At 43.5% G+C, this 27,336-nt stretch overlaps 1 protein-coding gene across 11 annotated transcripts in view; it reads right to left on the bottom strand.

Annotated features, from left to right (window-relative positions):
- baz (par-3 family cell polarity regulator) overlaps window positions 1–27,336 on the bottom strand; it is a 250,546-nt gene that overhangs the window by 28,644 nt on the left and 194,566 nt on the right. For 7 of the 11 annotated variants that reach the window (XM_055077192.2, XM_055077190.2, XM_055077197.2 and 4 more), the window contains exons 1-15: window positions 22,459–22,935; window positions 21,714–21,906; window positions 20,099–20,241; window positions 19,575–19,769; window positions 19,197–19,288; window positions 17,173–17,250; window positions 16,207–16,351; window positions 14,009–14,288; window positions 11,977–12,272; window positions 7,991–8,134; window positions 6,410–6,610; window positions 5,709–5,896; window positions 4,889–5,106; window positions 3,665–4,007; window positions 782–1,026 (exon numbers count right to left, since the gene is read on the bottom strand). In XM_055077192.2, the coding sequence (XP_054933167.1) occupies window positions 782–1,026; window positions 3,665–4,007; window positions 4,889–5,106; window positions 5,709–5,896; window positions 6,410–6,610; window positions 7,991–8,134; window positions 11,977–12,272; window positions 14,009–14,288; window positions 16,207–16,351; window positions 17,173–17,250; window positions 19,197–19,288; window positions 19,575–19,769; window positions 20,099–20,241; window positions 21,714–21,906; window positions 22,459–22,776 (3,079 nt within the window). In that variant the 5' untranslated portion in view covers window positions 22,777–22,935. Of the gene's footprint in view, window positions 1–781; window positions 1,027–3,664; window positions 4,008–4,888; window positions 5,107–5,708; window positions 5,897–6,409; window positions 6,611–7,990; window positions 8,135–11,976; window positions 12,273–14,008; window positions 14,289–16,206; window positions 16,352–17,172; window positions 17,251–19,196; window positions 19,289–19,574; window positions 19,770–20,098; window positions 20,242–21,713; window positions 21,907–22,458; window positions 22,937–27,336 lie in introns of those variants that run through there. The other 4 variants (XM_072286397.1, XM_055077194.2, XM_055077193.2 and 1 more) reach the window with 2 other exon arrangements.

Consider the following 27,336-nt stretch of genomic DNA (forward strand, 5'->3'; position numbering starts at 1 on the left):
AACGAAACTGGTCGTTACTACATGCTCGAAGGCAGCAGTTTAGGCTTGTTAAAACCAGAACAGGTGAACAACCTTTGCACTGGTTGTCAAAAGGGCCACAGCTAACCTTAGCTTCCATTGTTAGCACACAAAGGTTTACACGTGTTCCCGCGTTTTTTAGCCTTCCAATAAACTTGAACATCATGCATCTACTGCAATCCTTTACACAGTGTCTCTTTCTACCAAGTAGTGCTATCTTTCTTATATGTATGCTTATAGACAAACAATAAAAGTTGTACCAGTCACTATTTCTAATTTTTTTTCCTTTTTGCAGAGGCTGTACGTTTGGTTATTTAGCAAAGTAATTTTACAATGTGGTTTCACATTTACAAAAAATCTGACAACACTGCAAGATTACGCCTAATGAAAGTGACTATCTTCAATAAAAGCAATATAAATAATTCTTAATCTTAGCAAAGTTGTTGGGTCCCAAGAGTGTTTACCTTGTAGCTGTATAACTAATTTATGTTAACTAAACTTTCAAACAATCATATTTCTGCATTCCTTTCAGTATGCAAAAAGATTTTTGACAGTCTGATCCCCATCCCATTTAAGCTAGCAGTGTAGATATTCAAGCAACACAAAGCTAAAGCTTTAATGATGATCAAGAGCTAAAGAAGAAAAGTAAAGAAGCTTGTCTCCTGGACTGTGTTCTCCATCCAATGATATTTCATACTGCCTTATCAACTCGCCACCCATTAATATATCACACAAGTAAGTGTGAGTTGCAGTTCACGCTCACCTGTAGGCCGCCGGGGATCAGCTCCATCTCGATGTGACCCATTGCCGATTGTTGGGGGTGAAATAGATGTCTTGACCTCTGTCTGCTGCTGCCGAGCGTTTGCCTTGTCCTGCTCTTCTCGCGTTCGCTTGTTGCGCTTGTAGGTGTCTGTATTACGAGCATCCAAGTGGGCGTGCCTTTTCTCAGAGATGCTCTGCCGGCCAAAACCATCTCGGCAGAAGATGCCACCGTCTACCAAGGACAACCTGAATGCATGCGAGATGGTAGCCGTGGCATCAGAGGTACTGTAACCTACACCTTATTTAATTGAACCTGTAGTCTCTGACGAGTTTGTTCTACTAAGACATTTTAAACGCATGAAGTCTCTGAAGTCAGTTATGCAAGTGAATAAATCTGGTATCGTCAATGAGACCCTCAAGTAATATATACAAGCAAGGCAGACTAGCGAGCTGCATTTCTCAAACAGCACACAAGTCACTTTGCTGAGCATAAAGGTTCGGTATCCTAGGAAAATGACACAGAAGTGCAATGAGAGACAGCATGGCAAGATTATCACTCAATTCCAAAAATAAATTTCTGCAATATAAATCGTATCATGCATTGTAACAACAGTTGGTTGAGGATATTAAAAGAAATGTGTTTGAACTGTACTTAAAGGTAGAAGAAACATCAACTTGGGCAGCTATTGCAAATTTTTGCCACCAGAAGATGCCACAATGAAATCTGTAATATTATGCAATATCAGTGTTTGAGAGCAGGAACTGAGACAGGAAAGTTTAATATCCAACAATTTTTTTCTTCCCTAATAAATAATCTCTCTACACTGGACAAGCACTGAAAGTGTTGCCAGATGTGCTACTCTATTAGTGCCTGATTTAACATTTGCTTTCAGTGACCTTTTGAAGTGAGAACTATGCATTGCAGTTGATCGAAATGGTAGCTAAGCAATGAACCTTTGTACCAGAAATTCACAACAAAAGACAGCTGCATCCCCGATGTCAAGATTTCAACATTGACATAACCCTAAAGTTAGTAACAGCTGCTGCTCTTCAGAGCTGCACTTACATGTTCAATGCATCTGCTGAAATCTATAAATGGCTGCTCACACTGCATGTGTGGACAAACTAGTGTAGCAAATGCTCTGTAATTATTTGGTTTGACACAGCCAACAATTTGACCCTTTGCCGACAATGGCAAATCAGTTCTGCATTAGCCCGCAAGGTGAAAGAAGGTTTACAAAAGAGAAAATTGTTATCTGACTGACCGTAGCACGAAGCTACAGAGAAAACACTTTGTAGTTTTGTCCTACATTCAGGTGAGTGACAATTTTTCCTTTGAGGTTTTCTTAGGTGCATCGACACTGCCATGATGAGCTGTCTTTTGAACTCTGTTAGTGGGGAGTGAGCTCTTGACGCCCAGACCTTGTACTTTTTTTAAAGAGACACTAAAGGCAAATATTAGGTCAAGCTAAGGTGATAGATTAGTGTTCGAGAATCTCTAAAGCGTCAATATTATCGCGAACAGAGCCTTAATACTTAATTTCAATAATAATAATTTAATAATAATAATAATTTCAAAGCTCAAACAACAGATTTGTACATATACAGTTAAGCCTCACTATAACAAACTTCAATATAACGAAATTCTCAATATAACAAAGTATTTAAGATTTTTATAACTTCTTGTGCATGGAAAAATGTGTATTTATAACCTCAATATAATAAAGTGTGTTCATACAAGATTTCAATATAACAAAATTTCACTGCCGCTGCCAATAAATACCGAGGCAAAACGGAAACTGCCGTGCACACATATGGTCAAATGGTTGAATTACAAGGGGCTGCTTGTGATTACACCTCTCCAATCAAACGCTGCGTGACCAAGAGCGACCGCTGAAGGGGAGCAGCATCATGTTTCGTATAAAGCTAGTGATAAGATCTTATCGTGCTCCTCGCACTGCATGCTTTGGGTGCAAGTGAAAGCAGGCGAGGGTGAGCCAAGAAGGATGGAGGCTTGATGAGCACAGTCTTCTCGCACAAGCAAGAAGAAAGGAAGGAGGGAAGCGAGCTCACAGTAACGCGATCAGGCATGCACAAGGGGGGGAGGGGGGGGGGGGGCGGCTGTGGCGGCACATGGCTGTCAGCGCGGCTGAGTGCACACGCAGCCCCTGCACCCTGTTTTAGAGGTAATCTGGCGCATGTGCAAAGAGTGGGCGAGACAAGATTGCGTGGCATCGTTTGTGCTGTCTTCCCGTGCGTTTGGTACTGGAGGCCGCATAATCTCGATTTCTGGAGACGTGTTGAATCAGCCGCTGGGGGCGGAGTGGATGTGAAAACATGGCTGGTTTTGCTTCGCATTGCCGGTGTGAAAATATCTCGACATGAAATGAAACCCTATCTTTTGTCGCCAACTTTCAAATTAAACAAAATAAACTTCTTTCTCATTCGAGCTTGTTTTTTTCGATTGCCCGATAACTTGAAAAATTCTGAGGCACCTTTCGTGTAATGTAAATCCATCGGCAACTGTGCTTATTTCATAAAAGGGTCAAATTTTAATGTAACGAAATTTCGATATAACGAAGCAAATTGTAGATTTTATCGACTTCATTATATAGAGGTTTAACTGTATTTCCATTTCACTGTATATGCTCCTATCCACATGTGAAGTTTTGACTGGATATTAATTAATACACATCTTAGAGTACAACGAACTTGCACAGGTTCCACAACATGAATTCTCATTGCCAAATTGGCCAACGTTTGCATGCTCATTCATTCAATTAATGAATGAATGCAAAAAAAAAAAGCAAGTGCAGGCAGAAAGCATGAGGACATGCTTGTGTAATCAGAGTGACAAGCCTATATAGTCAGAAGTGGCACATACTCGCTCTGATTGAGATTGTTGCTATCGTGACCAAGAGTGGGTGTTGGGGCTTCCTCTTCAACAGGTGTCATGGGTGGGACAGAGGTGTCCTCACCCCGCAAAGAGGATGAGTAGTCGTCCTCTATTTGCACCGTGTCTGCAGACCCCCGGCTGGTATTGGGGGACAGCGGAGTGGGCCGGTGATTGGGTGCGGTGCGAGGTGCCGTGTGGTGCCTGCTGTACCGCTCAGCCGCCCAACTGTCGTGACTGGCACGAAGGTATGACTCATTGCGAAGGTTGGATGGCAATGTGCCAGAACTCTGGCCCATAAGCCGCTCCAGCACAGGATTCCTTCCATAGCCATCTGTGCAGGGAGAGAGAAAAACACCGTGTCGTCATATAATGGCAGAACAAGACTTGGTGAAGCTGTTCATGGAAGGTTAGAGCGTGCTGCTTGCTTCTCTGAAATGTGGGGAAACTCTCCCGGAAAATTGCTTTTTGCAGCTGCTAACAGATGGTGACACAAGTTAGTGCTAGTGCAGCCTTGGCAGCAGCTAGCTTACCCGTAGAAGAATGCAGTTTTGCAGTGCTTTTTTTAAAAACCAGGCAAGTAACTGTGCCACATGCTCTATTGAACAATTCGGACAATAAAATGCAATCTTTCTGCAAAATTTGAGCAAATACAGACCAGCATAGGTGCAACATCTTTTTTCAACAATTTTGAGCACAAAAAATGCACATCCTTGTATATTTAAAATGCTATAGGTTAGTGCACAATACAAACATGGTAAAGTTTCTTTTTTCTTTCCTTTCCTGGAGCAACAAGCATTATCATAGGTTGTTAAGTAGAATGATGTGGCTATTACGATATACATTACACATAAGGGTATCATCGTACATTTTAGTTTACCTTTAGATATCAGCCCAAGTCCGAGAACATGCTACAGTAATTGCTTTTCGCGTATACACCTTATATACATGTGTCTGCGACATCCGAGAGCCAGGCACCCCGATATCATGATCACTTCTCACGTGATGGCATAAATGGGATAATGTGCGTTATTTTTAATGTGACAAAACGTGCGTGGCAAAATGTTCGCTACATGAAAAAAAATTTTGAAGCACAAGATTTTTGCCAATTGTAGACTGTAACTAATGAGTGATGGGTGTGGAACAGGGCACAGCAGTTAAAAGATTAAGTCAATTAGCTCATGTTGCATGCGTTGCATGGAATGCAGTCCTCACATTCGTGCACAGGTGGTGGAGGTGGCTGCTTAGGCACATAGACCACAGTGTTTTCAGAGTTGCCGCTTGTGGAATGGTCAGGTGTGCGACCACTGCCCCCCGAGACTGAGAGGTTTTCACAAGATGAGGAGGCGGCCGTTGAGTCTGAGCTGAGCAGCGAGTCTGATCGCAGGTGCACCGAGAATGAGTCCCCGCTGGACAGGAAGCCCTCCTCGAACCTGCACCAGCACACACCAGTGTCTTCATTTAAGCATATTGATTTTCACAGTTTGTGAGCACTGAAGATGACACACCACAGAAGGAAGTTTGCACATCATACGAGTATTATTTAACACCTGCACCAGAAGTTCCAGTAGCTGGGAAGTCTAGAAATAGTCTTCGTACGGTAGTATGTTGGTGACAAAAGGTAAAGAGGGGAATATAAAGTTCGCCCTTGAAGAAGACGCTTTTGAATATTAGATTAGCTAGCAGTGAATTACGCTTCTACAAATGAGAAAATGTAAAGAGAAACAGTAATTTGTGATAAACAGCACGAACTTTATAACAAATTGGTTCAATTTTCACAGGCTCCAATAAACCACCCACAACTACTCTGTTTTCTTGCTATAGTTTCAAACTGCCTAGGCCAATATCAAAAAGCAAGCCTCAGTGTCATGATCACCTCCAAGATACCTTTTGCACATCATCGAAAAATCATAGAAGTGCGACATAATAAACTTAACACAACCTTCAACATCGGCACATGTTCCATGCCTCTGCTTTCGCATTTTCAGTCTCACAAATGACACTTCAAAAATTACTGATAGAAGAAATGCATCACCTGAGGTTCTCGGCAACATCTTGCGAGGGCACCCTACGAGCTATGGTGAGGGTGATGGCATTTGGGTTAGGCCCCTCGCCTTGAGTCATGGCACGCCGTAGTGTCTCCATGGCTTGGCTGTTCGTCATGCCCAGGAGTGAGATCCCATTGATGTTGAGTAGCTGATCATTAGTGCGCAAGCGGCCATCCTGGAAAGTGATAAAAAAGTGTCACTTCTTATTATATGAGCATGAGAAAATAAAACGTCCATCAACACAGAGTCAAACAAGAAAGGCGTGTTTATAAGATGAGCAACTAGAAAGCAAGTAAATGTACAATAAATAAAGGACAGCATGACGTGCCTGTCTGCTATAGCCAACTGAACTTTTAACAGTCTGCTTACACTTTCCCACAATAAAGTGCTTCCATTCTGATCAAAAAATTACTTTTAAGTTGAAAACTAACGGTATATTGAAAGTGCATGTTTCCCTTGACGACTTGTGCACAGAACTGGGCCACTGTGTTAATTCAATGCATTATCAAAGTTTTAATGTTTTATATAATGTGACGAAACTAGTTAGCTAGCTGATGGGACTAGCTCACTTCAATATTCCTGTAATTTATTTTCCAGTCTTTTCTAGATATTTAGCAGTGTAGCATTTACAGCACAATTCTTGGTGCCTCATTTACAATGTAAAGAACAGTATTTGTACAAAGCCAACCTTAGATGCAGCACCGCCGTGGATCACCGATTTGACGAAGATGCCCAGGTCAACAGGGGAGCTGGCGCCAGTCGATGTCTTGCCCTTAACACTTACGCCAAGACCAGCTGAGCCTGTGTCGTTGAGTGGAATGTCAAGTGTCAGGATTTCCTTCTGACGCCAGGGGAAAATGCCAACTTCATCGCCAGCCTTTTCAGGGGGCTGCACAACGGGAAGTTCAGACAAGGAGATCAAGGAACAACTCTCTAATGAAATACAGTAAGTTCAAATTCTAAAACCCTTTTAGAAGGACTCAGTCAACCTTGCGTGCTTGCACAGATTCTAGCTAAAATGAAAAGCTGAGAGTCTTATCACACAATACAGATCTTTGATGTAAAGAGTTTAACTGCTACTATACTGTCACGGCATAACTCTTTGTTTGGCTCTGGAAAAGCGAGGCAAGAATTAAGCTGCCATAACTGTTGAAATGCAGGCAGACTCTCCGACCACAAATGTCTATACTACTATCTAAAGTGCTTCGCCTATAATTGCTAACAAGGTGAACAGATGCCTCCGCCTATAATCATGGCCAAATGCAGGCTTATGAGCCACATTCCCTCAGCACAACAAATTCTGACATCACTTGGTAAGCTGACTACACGTTGTACCTTGATATAGTGAGAAAGGTCATCTTGACAATGCGCTATGATGGGTGATGAGTCCAGATGAAAGCACTACCTTCAATCATGAGCAGTGACATAGTACTATTGAATGGTTGCCTTCAGGGTTTCTTGTTCTCTTTGGAATATGGACTAGCCCTTAACATTTTCTTCCTTTCATCTACGTGACTCTGAAATTAGGCAGGCAACATTTATGGCCAATTTACATTTGGATAAATAGGGGGGGAAATCTAATGCATGGGCATTATCAGATCATAAAGACAACAATCAAACAGAACAAAACATTCACTTTAGTAGTTTCATAAAAGCACAAATAGAACTTACATATCAATAATAAAATGTGGGAGAAATGCAAGAGCTGAAGTGTTCTGTTATATTAAAAAATAACTTATAAGTAACATTTCAGACATCTACTATAACAGTTACCATTACACATATGCCACCTATGTCAACCAAGAAAAACCAAATGAAGTTTATGAGTGTGCATGACACACTTATATCAGACAATCTAAACATCCACAATACCGTTAGGTAACATTATGCTCGAAAGACAGCATGATAACCTAGAAAGACACATGGCCTTCATATCACAGTGAAGATTATCAAGTTCCTTCCTTATTTGTAGAGCTCTACCGCTTTAAGATAATTTATAGTATTTCTAAACATAAATCTGCAGCTATCAACAATCGCCTCCCATGCTGTCCTACCTAATACTTCGGCCATATGAAGACAGTAGTCAATGGACAAGGGAAAACCAGGGGCTCTATTTTATTCAGGTAACAACCATAGCAACCATATCAAGCTAGTAAGCAACCGTCACTTTTGTGTGACATGACTATCATAGATGTACGGAAGATACAACACATGCACTAGCTTCGACAAATAATTTTTTTACAGGGCGCGAGAATATAGCAGCACTCACAATTTCCCGCGGAAGGCCAGGGCTAGGTGAAGGATCCGGTTCCTGCCTAGATACCACCAATTCCACAGTGCTGCCAGGTGGTGCATTTCTCAAGATTGTGACAGCATCAGTTTGCGACCGGCCTGTCATTTCTACGCCATTCACCTAAAAAAAAAACATGTTAAAATGTGAATTCCCATCTTTACTGTTAGCAAAGGCGAAACATCATGCAATGTTTTCACATGAAGTTAGCATGATGCCACATAAAAGACTGAGCTCTAGAAAACTCCTTGGTGGTCATGAAAAAGCACTGATGAGTGGAAAAGGTAGCAACTTGTCACATATTATGCAGTCTATCATCCTTGTGGCTGAGAAGGCTGTTTCTTAAGAAGGCACAACTACCTCCGCTAAAAACAATTGTGAGGATATCTATAGCTCTAGACTTTCTATTACAGAACTGTAGAGCTCAAAATTAGAGGTACGCGAATAGTCAAATATACAAATATGAATTGCACAGTGAACTTTTGAGTACCATATGTGCACGATTCGAACGCAGACTTTTTTAAAATAAAAGGTGCATTCAAATTTGCACGCACATTACAATCGTATTTAATTCTATAAAAACTAAATGTGAAACCAATTCTTAATAAAAAAGAAAGTTCTATGTAAGGTAGCTACCCACATTGCCATCAAACGAGTCGTCCGAAGAAAGCGACGCTAAGAGACATCGCAAGGGGGGTCCATGGTGCATGGAATGCCCTCCCGCAGACGGTGGTTGCGCCTTCAAGAAGTGTGGCATTTTTAGTGCATTAAATGGAACTGAAGATTACTTTCTGTGGTTAGTAGACAGCGAAAAGGAGGTGTCGTTGGCCTACGATAGCGGCTAGCCACTAAGATTCAGCTGTGTGTGTATCTGTGCGCCTTTGTATGTTCCATAAAATCGTTTGCACATGCTACACGTCGGCTCAGGTTTCGTTACTTGATGTGCGTGGTATAATCGGCACCAAGTTTTTTTTTTTTTTAATATTTGGACAGTAATATAAGTGTGTGTTACAATTGGTGGCACGATAGAATTGTGCAAATACGGTAACTTGGTTCACTAATCAAAATAACTTTAATTTAGGCAGTGGTATATGTAATGTTCCACCGTGTTGCAACATACTGTGGCCCTTATTTTGGACAATGCGAACTTTGGATATGACGGATTCTTGTTGCTGGATTATTACGATACATTGTAAGGAGCATCAACTGTATACAGAAGAACCTCGTTCATACGTTATGGGGGGAAAAAAAAGGACACACGAGGAAAAATGTGTCAACCAAACAAACGTAAGATCCACAGTCACTAAAGAATTTGTTAGACTCAATTGTAGTTCGACATATACGGAATGCAAAACGCTGCGTGAATCGTTATGGCACCAAACATCGAGGAGCGCCAATCTGGTGGTGCCCGAGCAGCCGGAGATGCGCATTGTCGTTTTTGAGCCCTCAGCAATCTTAAGTTTGTGCTGCTTGAATGTGGCTTGGGTGAGCAGCTTCTTCAGTCGAGGCATTTTGGCGGAAAGTTTTCTTATGTTCACTTGGCGAGAATCGTCGCAGCTAGAGATGCCGATGTGCATTGAGCTCGCGGGGCCCAAGTGACCTGAGATATGCGGTGTCATTTGAGACGGCGATTGGAAACCAAAACGAAATCATTGTCATATGGTGCAACAATGCCGCCAGAGTGAATCATGACGCTCAATTCACGCCGCCTGCAGCAGGGAACAACGGCACGTTAAAGCCTATTAAAGGCATTTGTGCAGTACATTTACAACAACGTTAAAAGCTACACGCAATGTGATACAGGTACCGTATTTACTCGATTGTAATGCGCACCTGTTATCCATGCCCCTCCCCAAAGAAAGAGTACAATACCGAGTACCACATGCTTTCATATAGAAATACTATTTTCTTTCATTTGGAAAAAACAGATTTATTCACAATACACTAATGTTGCAATGAATAAAAACACAAATGGAAGCGGCGTACCTTGCCGCCAAGATTTTCACTGCGCTGCTAAGAGTTGCGTGGGGCAATAGGTATCACCCGTCGTCGCTATCAGACAATTCCTTATCACTATCAACAAACCAAAGCATTTCATCCTTGGTGCCGTCCATGGCATTCGAAAAGCCGCACTTTTTAAAGGCCTTGTTTACCATGGCAGACGGGATCGTGCACCATGCATCTTTCATCCATCCAGCAAAATCCTGCAGCGAAGCATGCTTCATTTTATTGGCGGGGGTGAATTCGTGGCAGCCACTGACAAGCCATTCGATGTAGAGCGCCCGAATTCTCTCTTTCACTGGCTTGTTCAAACAAACATCGAGCGGCTGGAGCTGCAATGTCATGCCGCTGGGTATCACGACAAGGTCGGTGTTGCATGCAGCCAGCTTGTCCATTATGCGTTGGTCAAGGTGGCACTTGAATGCGTCGAGCACAAGCATCCCACGCAGACCCAAACTGTCGCCGGGTCTCTTCCGCCAAACGTTATCAATCCAATCAGTGACCAAGTCCGTGGTCATCCAACCTTTTTCATTTGCACGCACAATCACGCTACTCCGAAACACTATTACTTTTGGGAGCGCCTTCCCTCTGAAGATAAGATACGGGGGCAGCTTATGCCCATCCGCAGTGCAACAAAGCATTGCGGTGACTGCAGTTTTTTCGTGGCCGGAAGACAAAACACGCACTTGCTTCGCCCCCTTCTTTTCAACGGTTGTGGTGGCAGGCATGTCAAAGTAGAGCGGCGTCTGATCGGCATTTCCAATCTGTCCGAAGTGGTAGCCATTTTTATGGCGCAACTTCAGAATGTATCGCTGAAAACTGCAAGTTCTCTCCATAGTCATCGGGCAATTTTTGGCATATCCCTGTCCACCTTCGAAAAGAAAAGCCTTTTCTTCTCATAAAATTTGATATACAGCACCTGCTCACTTTGAAGTCACTCCGCATTAGCTCTTTCTGTAGGGCTAACTGCATTGCCCATACTTTGAGCAGATCGGTCGTCACAGGCCACTGTGCCGCTCGCTGTGCAAGTTTCGGGAACTCTGAACGCCCGTGATGCGGCCCGATTTCCATCTGTCTCTGCGCATATGATAACTTTCCTTTTAAATGCAGCATCATGTTGGACTCGGCGTGTCTTCACAGTTGGCGCTTACATGCTGATTGAATAAACACAGAAAACTGGAAGACAGGCGGTAGACTAGGTTACACCAGTGCCTGGTTACACATACAACATGGAGGTGTGCAGATGGAGGAAGCTACGGCAGCTAGGCTAGAAGCACATACGAGGCAGCCATTTTTCGAATGTTGATGACGATATGGTAACGCAGATTTAGGGTGGTACTCAATTCTAATGCGCATGCAATTTTTGGACCCGTTTTATCAGAAAAAAGGCAGCCGTTAGGTTCGAGTAAATACAGTAGGTGAAACTGCTTAGCTATTGTAATGGGTTGGAGATATCTGTGAATGGAGACATGCGACGACCCATGAGGAGATTTGCTGGTACCGGAATAGGAAATGGAGTGTGTGGCGGCGTTTTTCACATGACAAGGGTGAGTGAGCACTGAGGGAAAGCAGCCGTTGTGAGCACCTGCTCTCAGTCACACATGCCTCTCAACTTCTTTTGTTTATATGGGATCTAGCGGCCAGAAAACTTATCATAGCATCGCAGTTTGGTGATAATACTAAATGTTGGTGCCGAAAGATTGTGTTTTCCAGGAATGTATTGGCCGGCAAAAAAGAAGTGTAACTGTATTAGGTGATTTTCGGTGTTCTCAATCCCAAACAGTGCCACCAGTAAATTGTACAAAATGGGATCATATCAACGAGGTTCTACTGCATTGCTTCTAATAAACCATGCAGCAAAGCCTGGGTTAAGCTACTAAACTTTTTCATGGCTCTTATGTTACAGAACTGAACACAGTCAGATCCAAAAGTGCTGGTCAGTGTTTCCATGAACTTTGCCTCACCTCAAGTAACCGGTCACCTGGCCTGAGCCGTCCATCATCAATGGCTGCTCCTCGTGGCAAGATGTTCTTGATATAGATGGGGCAGTTCCCACCGGCTGGGTTGTCCCGTGTCGTGACACTGAAGCCCAAACCTTCGGGCCCCTTGACCAACTTGATGTGCACCTTGCGGCCGATCTTACGCGTGTTGGCCACATTCAGGCATGAACTGGTTGACCTACCATTGGCACCGACATTAGGTGGAGGTGGTGGAAGCTTTTTTGTTGGTGTCACTGTTGCCACCTTACTGTTGAGACCACCTGGGAAGTGGAGAGTGAACAGAATGTAGTTAAGCAGCAAATAAATAAAAAAAGGGATGACTCCCCCCCCCCATCTTGCTTAATTTGCTACCGCAATTGATGCGTCACCTTTTGGGCGAAACTGTGACTTTTTTGTTTGTTTTCTACTTTGGACGTTCATCACTCACTCTTTGCAATAAAGTTGTTAGACATCACGACGAAAGTTTCGGAAGTGAGGCGTCTCGCATATCACATACTCCAAGATAAAACGGATGTCTTTTTGTCGGATTATCAGGGTCCGTCATAACGAGAGTCGACTTTATTACTAATAGTATAAGAGAATAACTGCTAGGAACTATAATAGCAGTAATTAATCATCTTGCTCCAGTTAAACAGTTAAAATGACCAATATACATGCCCACAATTTCATTTGTACTGAAATTTCTTAATATCTCCACCACTGCCAAGAAGCTCAAAAAATGTAATCAGTGATTATTCCCAATGTCAATAATACTGAGTGGAACTGCATATGCTGAACCTTCTGTCAGCCATCCAGAAAATAAATTCATGAAGCTGTCTGCAAAAAACAGTCGTTCAAAGCTTTTGTGCAGCGCTCAGCAATTAAAATGCAATAATAGGACAGCAATGCAGCTGGCGCTTGTTGCGCCACCAGAGAGCACTGATCACTAGGCAAGTAATTGCAGTCGCAATGCAATCCAGAATCTCTTGCTTTTATTGTATACCATAATGCATCAGCTCGGTATAGCCAGCACCCACCAGTGGCACAAAAGTGCCAGCAGCCATTCACTAAGAGTATTGCATTTAAATCCCTGAGCACCACACATGCGCGCAGGCCAATCAAGACAGTAAAAAATATTAAAACTAAAGCATCAGTCAATTGCATACTGCATTTCTTTTGTATAGCTAGCTTTACCAATTCAGCTCTAAATTAGCTGATGTCAGCAGTAGCTTCCACAATGCTGCATGGTATTAGTGGCACAGAGCACAGGCTAGAAATACCCAGCCACACATGTGATACTGAAAGCTCAGTAGATGAATTTCACCATATTCCAAGTGCACATGTAGCGGCCCTGCCACTTGCCTTCCTGTTGTACTAGGGTTCAAGGAAACATTGAAGGAGAATGCCAGTATGAATTTTTCCGGCGAATTATATATATATTTTTTTAATGTCGGCACTCCTATCGTAGTAAAATCATTTAATGCGAAAGCATGAAATGGCTCATGAGGTGGCAAATCTGGCGTTGGCGGCATGACCAAACGATGGTACAAAAAGGCTACGAACCCTCAACCTTTGGTGGGAGTTGAACCCATAGCCTTTGGTATTAATTAAGATATAATTAATGAATATATAATTAATTAGGGCACTCGAACCTACAACCTTTAGTAGGAGTCACACCCATGACCTTTGGTGTTAATTAAGGCAATGTTAATTGAGGCACAATGAATTAAGATAGAGATAATTAAAGCACTCAAACCCAGGGCCTTTGTTAGGAGTTGAACCCTTGACCTTGCATTGTGGCCTAATGTCTAAGCATCGTGTAGTGGTCACAGTGCTTTCACATTCATCCACGTAGGGATAACTAAGTGCCTCCTGAATTTTTTATCCTCACCAGAGTTGTCCTTCAGCCCGCTATGACAACTACCAACATGCCTTGTGGCAGCAGTGGCATACTAAAAACTCCCTGTGAAATCAGTCTAATATTTTGTACACTCGGTTAAACTTCATTGATACTCACTCCTTTCTTCTCCCTCAACGAGACCGTTGACGGAGCCATTGTTGAGCTCTTCTGCTGGGTCCTTGCGGAAGGAAGATGGAGGTGGGGGAGGCCGCTTAGGTGGACTTTGGGTTGAGGATGTGAGAGAAGAGCCCGCATCACTGCCACTTAGTGTTGATGATAATGATGGAGGCAGTGACAGGGGCAGAGGAGGAGGAGGTGACGAAATAGGAGAGGAACCTGAATGTGTTGGCCTACGCCGCGACAGGTGCAAACAGATTTCTGGGGACTGCAGCGCCTCCTGCAACATGACAGAAAAAAAAGAAACAGCTTGAATATTCAAAGCATCTATTTCTATTCCATTAAGCAGAATAACAAGAAAGGTTTACAGGTTCTTCAGAAGAGCTTGGTGCAGAAATGTTTACTTTCACATGTGATGGCATATTCACGCTCAAGATGGTGGTTGCGGAACAGGAAGCTCAATGCGAAATGACTAATATAGGTGAGGAACAGCATGACTGCTACAACATTGAGCAAAAAGAACTTGTTTTCTGTGTTCCACGAGAGCCAGTAAACCAATAGAAAAAAAAAAAATTAAAGGCGTGGTCATCTAACAATAACAGGATTTAACTTGCTTACTCATTAAAATACACTGGCATCTGTCTCCGGCGCCGAATCCACACATGATGCCTGTCGGGTGGCACCAAAACCAGCGTTCTTGAAGCAAGGGATGCGTATTCTCGGACGAATCATGGCCCGATGCGTGACACTTCATATGCCGCGACCACCATCTCAAGCGCCATAAACAATTTTATGTAGGTGGGATGTGGATTTCTTTGTGTTTGCTGCATCTTTCTCACCGAGGCGCACATTACGCAGTGCACTGCCGCAATCGGGGATTGTTGTTCAAAACGCGCATACAGTTCGCGTTCAGTTTCACCTCACGTGATTGGTCTAGGCCTCGCTGAGTCGTCAGCCGTGGGGAACGCAAACTGAATGTGCATTTCGAACAATGATCTATGATCTCGCCTAGTAGGCGTGCAAACATCGTCGTCACATGTAAGTAGCAACGTGCGTACCGCTCATGGTGCCGCTTCAAACGGGCGGTCAACAAACCAGATGGCGGCCATGACGTGTTTCCAGCGCACTGATCGTTTCCGGCGCCCACACAAGTGTAATGTGGTGGTATTTTACGCAATTTTAGTGCAAAACAATTGCTTTTGAGCACATTTAGGAGCCTGCTAGCCTTACGCAATATGCGGAGTTACGTTCCGGCAAATTTCGTTGATGCGGGATTGCAGTACAGCGACATTGCGTTGCCGAGAGGTACGAAATTCATTGAATCCTATGGGCGTTCGCCAGGGATACGAAATGTTTCGTTGTCGCGAGAATTTCGTTGTTGCAGGTTCCGACTTTATCAGGTTAAACTGTGCAAGGTCCAAAATGTTTCCACTTTCCTATTAAAATAACATGTTCCAATTGACCTGTGCCCTTTGTGCAGCGTGACATTCTCTACCCTTAAATAAGAATAAAAAAAAGGGCAAGAATGCCCAGAAGGGGTACTGCGATGGGAGGCCTGTCACGCATTGGATATAAAGCATTGCCCTTAGAAGCAGTATAAACCCTTGAACCATATGCATGTCCTTGTGACACTAAACAACTTAAGCTCTGTAATATTTGCCTTTCTGCCATCAAGAATTCCTACACTATTTTGTTTTCAGAGCCACGTTTCAAATGCCATGTTTACACGTCGTGTTTAACTCTCAACTTCTTTTTTCTCTCCGCTCGAGCTGCCCTTACTTGCCTCCTTTCTCTACAGTGGTTATACTGACACACATGGTATGCACGTGTGTCAGTATAACCAATGATTAGCTGCTTTTTGGTTACCAGTTTCCATCATCCAACCACTGTCACAAAGTTATCGCTTGGTGGAAGACGCACCCACATGCATTGGAACTTTCTTCGATGTTGTTGCTGACACCATAGCAAAAGAAACTTCTCTGACCAGATTTTGTGCTTTGAGCATTACTTGTTTTTCTGGGCCCAAGTTTGCACAATAAATAGCTAGATTAGTGATTTAGAGTTTGGCCATCAACTGTTTCTTCTCCATCACTGCAACGTGACAAACACTCTGGCATAAATCTGTATTTTGATTGGCTTCTATCTTCTCTTCTTCTATGCAATGAAGATTAAGGAGCTGGTTCCCTGCACTTGCCCACCTTGAACACTTGTTGTGCAGCCTGGAAGCTCAGGTTCAGGAGGCTCCGGCCATTCACTTCCACAATGGTGTCACCGACCCGCAGCCGGCCATCTCGGTCTATCCGGCCACCAGGCTCAATGCCCTGGATCACCAGGCCCATGTCCCTAGTTCCACATCAGAAAGAGGTATGAGCATAAACAACTCGGCAAGGAGCCTGTGATGGGAGTAGTAAAGAAACCTCTTCGACACCGAGAAATATTTGTTAAACATCCACACCCATTCTACATGTTTTAGCACCCATTCTGTTTCCTTGCCCAGTCATATGCATGTCATGGACATGCGTGTAGTTAATGGCATTTTCTTGTTAATGATTTTCATTATACTAGGGGTGTGCAAATATTTTTTTAACAAGTGGACTCTACACAAACTTTATATTTCAACTTGCTTAGAAATGACAAAATATTGAGCAATCTACAAAAAAATCTTGCTATTCAAGCACCCTTGCTTAATAGGGGCAAAGCATGAAAGGTCTTTCACTGTTACACCATTTGCTTACATTATGCATTTTTTTCTCGTAAATCTTGATGGACACCAGTGCAGCCAATGCTGTGTGTAGATTAAAGCGCCTCATTTCCCTGTGTTTTCAAGTTATGTTCATCAGTCATGAAAACAAAGCATCAGGGTTATAACATGAACAACTTGGGCACAAAACACTAAGCAAAACATGACAAAGAATGAGAAGAGATGTCTGTTATGTATCTCTGCAAGGACATCTCATGAAAATTTATGAAAACAAAAAGAGACAATAACTATTTTTGCTTTCTTTAAACTCTGCATCTGCAGAAGATTTCACGAGGTTATTTAATATAGCAACACTAGATTTCGCTGGGACTACAAATTATTTTCATGCCATGCTGAGTGGAAATATATATTTGAAAGAAAAAGCGGCATGCCTCAAGAAGAAAGAAAAAGAAAGTTTCCTCACCTTCCCCCACTGCCTTGCTCTGGAACAACATGGATGCCCAATGGACCGGCCTCATTCTTGAGTACAACTATGGAGTCCCTGGATTAAAAAGCAAAGAACACCAATTAGAAATTCTGCAAATATATGCTTGCTTTAACTTACCTTCCTGCACGGTAACAGTTCATTTTGACACTAACAGCAATGTGTAAGATATGAGCACTGTGTCACAGTTTGAGTACACTTGACTGTAGCACACTGCATCAAAAATAACTGCTGCTCAACTGGTTAGACTGAATTAGATGCAGATTCCAGTAGCTGTGCTAGTTCACTGAGAGCACACCGTAGGTGCTAGCAAATGCAGAGAAGAAAAACGCTCGGCATACACTTTGGCTACTGCCTCAAATAGATGAACTGCAAGTAGGGTAAGTTGGTACTTATACTGTGGGTTGGGCAGTAAGCACACGGATGAGAAGGGGGACATTAAAAAGACAGGAGACACATGTGTCAGTCAGTCACCTATTTTGCTGACACAAAAATAACAAGCGTATCCGTGTAGCACATGTCGCAGGATTGGCCAATAGGAAAGGTCAGCCACTGTGTGTTCACGTGGTTTCGATAATTCTCTGTTTTGTGTTGTTTCACAACCAGGTTACGTTTGTAAGAGATGTTTTTTGTACAAGTTGCCATGCCTTCAATAAAAACACCACTTGAGAATTTGCATTTGTGTTGTCCATGCCTTCCCTTCTCATCTGTGTGTTTATTGCACAACCCACAGTATGCCTCAGGTAGAACTTATTGTCATCCACGATGGGGATGGGGCATACTCAGTAAGGCAGCTTGGGGACAGTAAAGTTAATGCTGCAACTTTAGAGAAAAGGCTTGGCAAAAAAATGAAGGTAGTCCAAACAAGTTCACTGCCATTGCAGCTACCATGGTAAAACTGTGCTCTGGCTAGCATAATTAATTGGAATGTGGCTAGGGTATGCAATGCTATGATCACGTAAAAATGTTGGTGCAGCTTGGCAGGAGAACCAGGATGCTAAGCTAATATAAATAACTGTTGATGATAATCAGCGCTGGAAAAAATGCACACATAGAAAGGGAAAAAAAATTATTTGCTTTGCCAGCTATGCAAAACCAACTAGCACAACAGTTTGTCCTCCTTAGTTCACATGTTTTGAAATGTCAAGTAGCACTACTGCGCAGGACATATTGGAGCAAAGGTGAGCAAGGTTCTGCCTGTGTTCACTGGCACAGTGCCTCTATTGCCTTGTTCATTTCACTCTGGATGTATTGTCTAATAGCGTTTACTGGCTTTGCATTAGCATGCCAGCGGCCACTTGAGTGCAGTGCACCGATCTGCAGTGCAAAATTTTTTGGAGCATGAGAGTTGTAGAAAAGCCGTGTTCACCCTCATATAATTGTGAAATGCCAGGTAGGTCGGTGATTGCAGTGAGGCATTCTATGCATTTGATCAGTTGCCGGAAGGCAGAGCTTGGGAAGCACTGGCCTAGGATGTCCAATATGCAGGCGAATTGGTGGCACAAAAAATGCATTTCCATTCAGTATCTTTTACTTAACCTCCTGTCCCAAATGCCTTCGTATGCTACATTACCTCGTGTCAAAGCCAGCATAACTATTACAGTGATTTCATGTAATGGACGTGCCATTACAGATGTAGCAGCAGGCATCAGCAGAGCCCAAATGGCTAGTTCATGCAGACAGGCAGGTGTACTTGAGATTCACATAACTGTTATCCCAGAGATATAGATGCATCTCAATTTTTATTACGCAAGCATAAACTTCAATTCTGCAGGAAATGTGTGGATGAGTAATTTGGCATTCATTAAAAATAGCTTTATTGCAACATCATACAAGGTCTAAATTTCCTGTGACAAAAAAAAAGACAGTTATACATGTAAGGACATCCCTTGATTAGAATTGAGCACTTCCTTTAAAATGAAAGTTCATCACAGCTACATCGAAAGGCTCAATACAGACACTATTGCAATGAAAATCAGCTCTTAAAAGTGTGCCCTGCTCACCTTTCCTCATGGCTGCTCCCTGATGAAGCAGCACTGTCCCTGTCAGGAGAAGAGCCAGCACTGCCCAGCGGTTCTTTCCTGCTGTCTTGAAACTGCAAATGCAAACATGCAAGACTTGTAAAACAGCAACTGTAAGTGTTCATTTGATAATTAGGCAAAAAGCATCGACCTCTATCCCATAGTAGCATGAGCCCCTAGACATGTCAGAAAATGAACCAACAATAATAAATTAATGAACCCGAAAAGTTGTGACACCGCTGCAGTAGCATTGATAACACAGTAGACATGCACTAGCCAGTTACCAGATGCACTCGCGTAAGACACACCTTTGTATGAGGCCTATGTTGTTGAATTCACACTGTGCATTCCATGGCATACCTTGTAGAGCTGCCGGTCAGCTGCCTCTGCCCACCGAAGCATGTGGGGGTTATTGCCCAGCATGGATAGTCGTCCAGAGCCCCGCGAAATGCGCGACAGCGTCCCTGCAGTAGACTTTTCTTCGCCGCCACTTCCCTCACCCCTCTCACCAGGTGGGGGAGGAGGCTGCTGCTCATTGTCTGAGAGGCTGCCATTCTATGGGGTTGCAGAGCAAAACAAGGGACACATGTAATGTCAATGCAGTATGTACGCAGCATGATGGTGTGCTATATGACAGTGCCTGACCCACTGGAGAACGGAGATTACAGTTAATGGCAACAAAGTACATGTGCAACAATCTTGTTTAAAACCTGCAATGACATTCTGACTTATTGCCCATCACTGAGACATTACCCATGTCCACTCCGCCGGGTTTTTCCTTTCCTTTTTTTTCGCCAAAATGTCAGATTTATAAGATGATTGTAGGTTTAACATACCCCTCCCCCCCGCACACACACACACGGAAAACAAAAGAAAACCCTCACCTCCTTTACTCCTCGGGTAAGTGAGAGGTCATCCACAACAACAGCAGCTGACCACCTCTTGCTGGGATCAAGTTCACATGAAACTGGTGAAAGACGATTTAGCGTCGGCTCACTGCCCCTTCGTACCTGAAGAGGAGCGACGCCTGAAAGGATAACAGAAAGGTTGGAAAGTTTGAGTTTTCTGCACACAAACAGGGCTTTGTATAGTCTTCATTATTATGCTGTGTGTTTCATTGGCAACTGTCTCCAATTATCAATGATGTCTGCTTCATAACACAACATTTTTTTTAGGAAATATTCACAGGAATGACAGAAAAAAATACTTTAGGGACTCCTTATAACCTAAATAATTAAAGCCCACTATATAATCTTTCAATGAGAGTCACCAATGGCAACCAGAAGTTTGTAGCTAATGGTAAGCTTGTATATCAACTTCTAAAATAAATAAAATGTCCTTATTTTACGCAATTGCAAAAAGACTGGCCCGAAAATTTTCGCCTTCTTCTTGCCCACAGAACCAGAACTAAGTGCAGCAGGAAGTCTACATAACCATTCCCCTAGAATGACCATTTATACTGTAAATCTAAGGAAAAGCAAATGTTGCTAGTCTCTGGCAAGACAATATTGGTCTAACACAAAATTACAACAACCAATACACTCAGTGATCAATTTCTGAAAGTACTGCAACTGAAGCTTGGCTTCAAGCTTTCTCGCTAGCTGGCACAAAGAGAAAGTTCACCCCAATATCACCAGCAAATATCACAATTATTTATAGCAATAATAGTCTGTCGATGTTTGTAATAATAGCCACACTACTTATAATGAGGCCAACAAACAATATTGGCACTTGTCGTGGCATGTGTTAAATGCTACTGTGTACACAATACAGTACGCACACTTGTATGTTGCTGCTTTTTATTCTAATTCTTTGTGTACAAACTGACTGTATTGAATAATAAATTAGCATTATTGGTCAATGCCACATTCTCACTTTGCCTGTGGTCCTGGACCGTCATCAAGAAAGAGCATACATAACTTTACATTGTTGTTTCCTTTATTTATCCTGAGGGCCCACAATTGGGCGCTACATAGAGGCGGGAGGGATGCTATTTCAACGTTTCTTTTTATCTGATCAATGCAATAGAGATGCAGCTAGGATTGGAACAGATTAGGGGTCATGCTCTTGTGAACATGAGAAAAAAGTTATGCTCTGTGGGATCCCGCATAAAAACTGCACATTTTATGCAAATGTGTGCACATGTATGTGCATATAAACTCAAGTACAATATGAGCTGCAACACGGCCGCATCAACATATAAAAACTTGGTTTAATAAACACCAACAATAAGAATAGTGTTTAGCTCTCCCAATTTTTCATCCGTGGGCACTGCCGTGCAGTCTTGGAGCCCTTTAGAACCTGGACACAGTGGTGCACCTCGTACTGAATGTGACTGTACATGTGTGGAGCTCACATATCTGTTCACAGCTCTGTTATTTGCATGGCAGTGCTGCTTTCTTGCCTTAGTGACACCTCGTATTGCTGCCATCGACAATGGCTGGAAGGGCAAAATGTTCTGTGAAAAAGCAATGCGACCTTTGTCAACACTCAACTCACCCACTGGAAGCTTGTCAGCAGTGATTTCTTCCACGTCCACATAGCTGGAACCGCCCTTGACGCCACCATTGTGGTTCAACTCATTGCAGTGGAAGATGTCGGGACTCTCAGTGCCCACAGAACTAGCACTGGTCCCATCTCCAGCATTGTGGGTTGGGCAAGGAGATGAGTGCTCCTCAAACACAGCTATGATCTGCACAACAGGAAGTTGACATTCTCTCTTACTACTGAAGAACAAAAACAGCAGTCAATCAAGCAGAGTTAATAAAAGGGACACAACTCTCTTGTCTGATCGCAAAATAGTCACCACCTTAATTTAGGCTTATCTGGATAGATAATGCATTTCTAGGACATTCAGAAGCAATTCACAAATCTTCTGTATAGACCTTGCCAGACAACAATGGACAATTTATCAATTTTTTGTGATAGTACTGTATGGCCAATGTTGGAAGGTAACAGGCTCACTAGTACTTTTTCTCATAACTCATGACTGAGGTATTTCATGTTCCCAACTAATGTGAGCAAGTAAACAATCAAGGATAATAGGCACCTAATTTAACCAAAGGAAGATCAGCACAAATTGTGCCTAACTCCTACTGAAATGGCACAAACGGCAAGGAACCATGAGCAAAAGCTAAATTTATACGCAAAAGTTGTATGAACATTATGAAACAAAAGTGCCCAAACAGGTGCGACGAAAAAGAGGTTAGTGCATCAGGAGTGGACAAGAATGAACACCACTCACTTGTTCTCTGTCATCGACGACATCATTGAGGTGGTCATCAAGGTCCAGGATTCCCCCATCATTACAGCTTTTAACATTATGTACAGTAACCCAGGTGTCTTGAGGCTGCAATGAAAAAAAAAAAAAAAAAAACACACATGCATCCAGATGTTCAGAACCTTTAGAATGATCCATCTCTTTCAACAGTGCACAAAAGCAGAAAGTTGTTTCATGCATGTAAAGCATCTGCGTTTCATCCACGCATGTCAATATAAACCAGTGCTCTCCTATCCCATTCATACAGAAGCTGCCGGTGCCAATCTGCGTGTATATGTTCATTTATTTTAAGTGTTGAGGATCCACTATTACCACTGATGCAGATGCAAAATGTGTGATGGCACTGACTAGAGCTAGATTTCAACAACTTGACAGCAGTCAATTGAAAAATGCAAACATGCATACGAACAAGAAATGAACCCGCAATGAACTTATTTACCCCATGTAATATTTCAGAGCTTTTGCACTGTTATACAGCAAAAATTCTGTAATAACTGTAAGAGAACCTATTCAAACAAGTGTGTAGTTTTTCTGATTCATAAATGTGTGCAGTGCTACACTACTTCTGAACTGTGTCAACTATAATTCTAGTTATCCATTGCCTTAATAGCCCTAAAACACTAAATACCATACGAATTATTGTTATTGGTAAAGACAGGAGCATTGAAGTATAAATTTTCATCGTTATGCTCTAACTTACTACTTGTCTGGTTCACAAGGGGAGAGGAAAATTGAAGCATGGGAAAGTATACTATTAAGAATTACGCTGTGGGCATTGGCATTAATTGTCAAAAGGCTCAGAATACAATTGAAGTAGCATCCCCGTACAAACTCCTGTGCTAGAGACAGACGTCAAGACAGCTGCTCAGGGAGCAGAGCTAAACAAAGCCTTCCCTAGTGTCTTGACGGCCCAGTTATTGCACTCGGAAACTATTTATAGCATGGCAGCAACTCTTGGAGCTATGGCCACAACAAAGAAAGAGACAATGTCCAGGAAGGTAAGTGAACCCCACAAAAGACAGCTGGCTGCCCATTGTAGCTCAATGACAGGTAGTGGAGGGGATGAGGTGTCAAGTCACTGAGCTCTTCAAATCCAGAGACTTTTCCTGAGGTTGCTGTACCGTTGACAATCGCTCCGATGCAATTATCAATGTCACAGCAGCTGAAGAAAACTCAGTATTCCTGTTGCGACTATGACTACTACTATGATTGGTGGATATGTGCACGAAAACTAATGAAAGAAGATGCAATGAAATTGAATCAATAAGACTGAATATCAGTTGTCTACTAGTTCCTTTTGCAGCAGTAGTGATGCATTCAAATTTCACGGAAAGCTAACAGACACATAAGGAAGGACAAATAATACATTAATTATAACAATATTTAATATTATTACTGTGTTATATATTAATAACGATAATGTCTAGTGCATTAAAATAACAGATGCACTATGGAAAGCTAACCAATTAAGTGTACAAGACAAGTTCATTGAATGAAGCACCAAACAATTTTTTAAGGCTTAAATAAACATACATAGCAAATATTCGAAAACTAAGAACAAATATAATTAAAAGCATTTGAGAAAGAATCTCCTCTGCAGATGAAATCTCCCCTCAGAACGTACACAAAAAAAAAAAAAAAACCTGCCAAGGCTGCATTTGTAGGAAATGACATTCATGGAGGAATTAGCGCATGCTACTTGATGCTCTAGTGCTACGAAAACACCCACTAGAAAAGCAGCTCCAAAAGTTAAAAGTTATCTGGTCCAAGAAGCGTACTCAAAGATACCCCCCTTTAAGCCACCTGCAACAAGTGCACTGCAAACTGCAATCGTCTTACGTGACAAATGCACGCCGGTCTCGAATCTGCGCCGGCTAGAGTGCGAAAATAGACCAGACACCAACGTGCCCATTCCGGCTTGGTGGACGACGACCACGACTAACGTGGGAACTTCTACTACTCAAGCGAGAGAGACGACAAAGAGATGCGACCCATGGCGGTGCCTTGGCCGGCAAATCCAGCACACGGTCCAATGAGCATGCATGCACGCGTCGCTGCCTCAACGACGGCCACCATCGCCGCGCAGACAAAACGAGGCTGCGCCGACGGTCACGGTTGGTGCGCGCCACGGCTCATTCCAGGCGGCTCTTTTTTTTTTTCTTTCTTTAGTCACAAACCCGGAGAGACCATTTGCCTCTTCTAGCCGAATGCCACGGGTTCGTCGATCTGCTGCTATCGCCGCTATACTCACAGGCCATCGTCCCGTGGCCACTGCGCCGCTGCTTGGAAGCACCATGCCGAGTGCGGACGATTGTATCGCACAGTAAATAATGATTATGCTATACGTGCGGACGTAAATTGCACGTTGAGGTACGCCGAGTACAACGATCAAAACTTTGGGCCAGGTGATGAGGAGCTGAGATGGAGCACGTGGTGGCCGAGCAGCGCAGTCGAAGGCGGAGACTTTCAAAAGTGCCCGCTGCATGTGCGCTGGTCGCGATGGCGATTCGAAATCCGAGCAAGCTTAGTTTGTCACTTGTTTCGGCCGTAGCGGTATTTTGATCTTTTTTTTTTTTTAAAGAACCAATGCTGTCGGCAAAAGAGAGGAAGAGGAGCATGAAAATTATGCAGAAACCATCGACGACGATGCCTTTGACAGCCACTGTTTGTAGCAGTGTTAAGTAGCGTTCGTTGTTTCGCGGTTGTTTCACTGTGCGATTCCGTGAGAACAGACTAGTGTGGTTCGAGTGTTGTTGTTCTTCTTTTCTGCCCCTAATCCCTTGAAAAGAAATACTGTAAAGCGTCACAGCGCCTCAAATAATTTAATAGCTTTTGTGAAGCCCGTTTCTGTGTCGTTTCTACTGTGCTGTGACGCCACGACGCAGTATGTGGTCGTCACGTGAGCACAGCATTGCGAAATTTTTGACATACCTGCGGACAAGCTGTTATATTACATTATTTACGACGCTCTGAGGTTTGCCACTGTTTCTTTTCTTATAGAATTTAGAGGTCTAAGGCCTTCATTTGATGCAAGAAAATGAGTAGTCGACCATGTAGTGTCAATACCCTTCACGGCCACGTTTTCATCAAGCTACAGTGTACTAGACGGTAATCGAGAGGCCCTGGTAGTTCGGCTATGGTTCGGCGACGAAGGCGCCCCGCCAGTGAGACTGCACGCCATTTGCATCGGTGCCTTTGTACCTGCGGTGAAAGTACAACCACAGATAAGGGCGGAATGAGTGAGTAAAAACTTTACTGAAGTAAGGCACGACGGTTGGAGCCCCTATACTAGGGCCCCACTGGCACGAGCGGCTCGCTGGGCTTAGTCCAGAAGAGCCAATTGGCTTTCCCTACCCTCGTCCGCAAGCCATGCCTCCCTCCCACTGCCTATTCCTCATTAGTCGATGTTGGTGTAATATGGGGCTGTCTATGTGCGGAGGCCTCCTGGGGCACTCCCATGTGATGTGTTTCAGTGTGGGTGTGTCTGTGCACCACGGGCACTCGTCAGTGAACCTCGTCAGGAACCTCGACGGGCACTCGCCAGTCCCTCTCCCGTTGGCTGTTTAAATTGGAGTGAGGATGTCCAAAACGTCTCCGCTCCTGCCTTTGCTGTAGGAGGATCTCACGACAATTTGGTGGAAAGTGGTCGCTGGGCCATGCCATTGCTCGGATGATTAATCCTCGAGCAATACGGTCTGCACTCGCGTTTCCTGCCCGTCCTTGGTGTGCCGGACACCATATAATAGTGTGGTGCCCTTCTAGTTCGACTGCGTAAAATTTTGATTATTGATTGAAAGTGCCGTTTTTTATTTAGAAACAGGCGGCAAGCTACTTGTGAGTCGGGTAATATGACAGCCGAGTTGGTTTGGCGCTCAGCGTCTTGAATGGCCAAGGCAATGGCTGCAGCCTCTGCCACGCATGCCGAGGTGGTTTTGAAGGATGCCGTATGTTGTGACACGTAGAGACTATGGTGAAGGTGTCTGAGCTGGTTCGACTGGCATCCGTATAATACACTCCCGGTCCCACGCCAAAACATCCGTGAAGAGTCTTTACCCTTGCTCTGCGTCATCCGGGATGGCACTTGGGGTGCATGTTTTGGGGAATTGGGGCCACCGCGATGTGCGATCGAACGTTGCGGTCTATCTGTGCCGTTTCCTCCCCGCAATACTGGGGTCTCAGGGGAAAGCCTAACCTCACCAATACTTTCCTGCCCTGAGTAATTGAAGAACAAAGTCGTTCTTTCTGAGAATATGACGTCGCGACTGCGTACTTGTCAAACGTATCGTGCAGACCCAGTGCCTCAAATCTCTGTGTGCTAGCGCATTCGGGAAGACCAAGGGGGGTTTTGAAGGCTTTTCTTATTATTGTGTTTGCCTGGGTGATCTCTTAGTTTGTCAAGGCCTGATACGGAAGGACGCATGTGATGCGGCTAATTACGAATGCGTAGACCAGGATGATGGTTTCTCCCTCAGTTAGGCCATCTCTGCTTCTTGCCACTCTCCGTATTATTATTGAAGAGCCAAAGAAAGCTGTTCACTCAAAACAATATACGTCTCACGCAAGTCTGATAGATTGGTCTCATGATTTCAAGAGAAAGACAATTATGCATTGAATTTCCCTTCGGCACCTCAACTCCGGCATCTATGGTACACTCGGCGCGACAGGAGTTTACCATATTGGCTTGTCGAAACGCAACGGGCTCGTGGGAAATGCAGAACACACAGCGGTATACACAAAGAAAACACGAGGAGAGCTACGCAGGAAGCAGTCCCCGTCTCCCCCTGTACCAGAGGGCAAGTCGTGCACTTCCGATGGATCATCGCCCGAGTCACCTTTCATTAC

This window comes from Dermacentor andersoni, chromosome 2 (genome assembly GCF_023375885.2).
Source record: "Dermacentor andersoni chromosome 2, qqDerAnde1_hic_scaffold, whole genome shotgun sequence".
NCBI lineage: Eukaryota > Metazoa > Arthropoda > Arachnida > Ixodida > Ixodidae > Dermacentor > Dermacentor andersoni.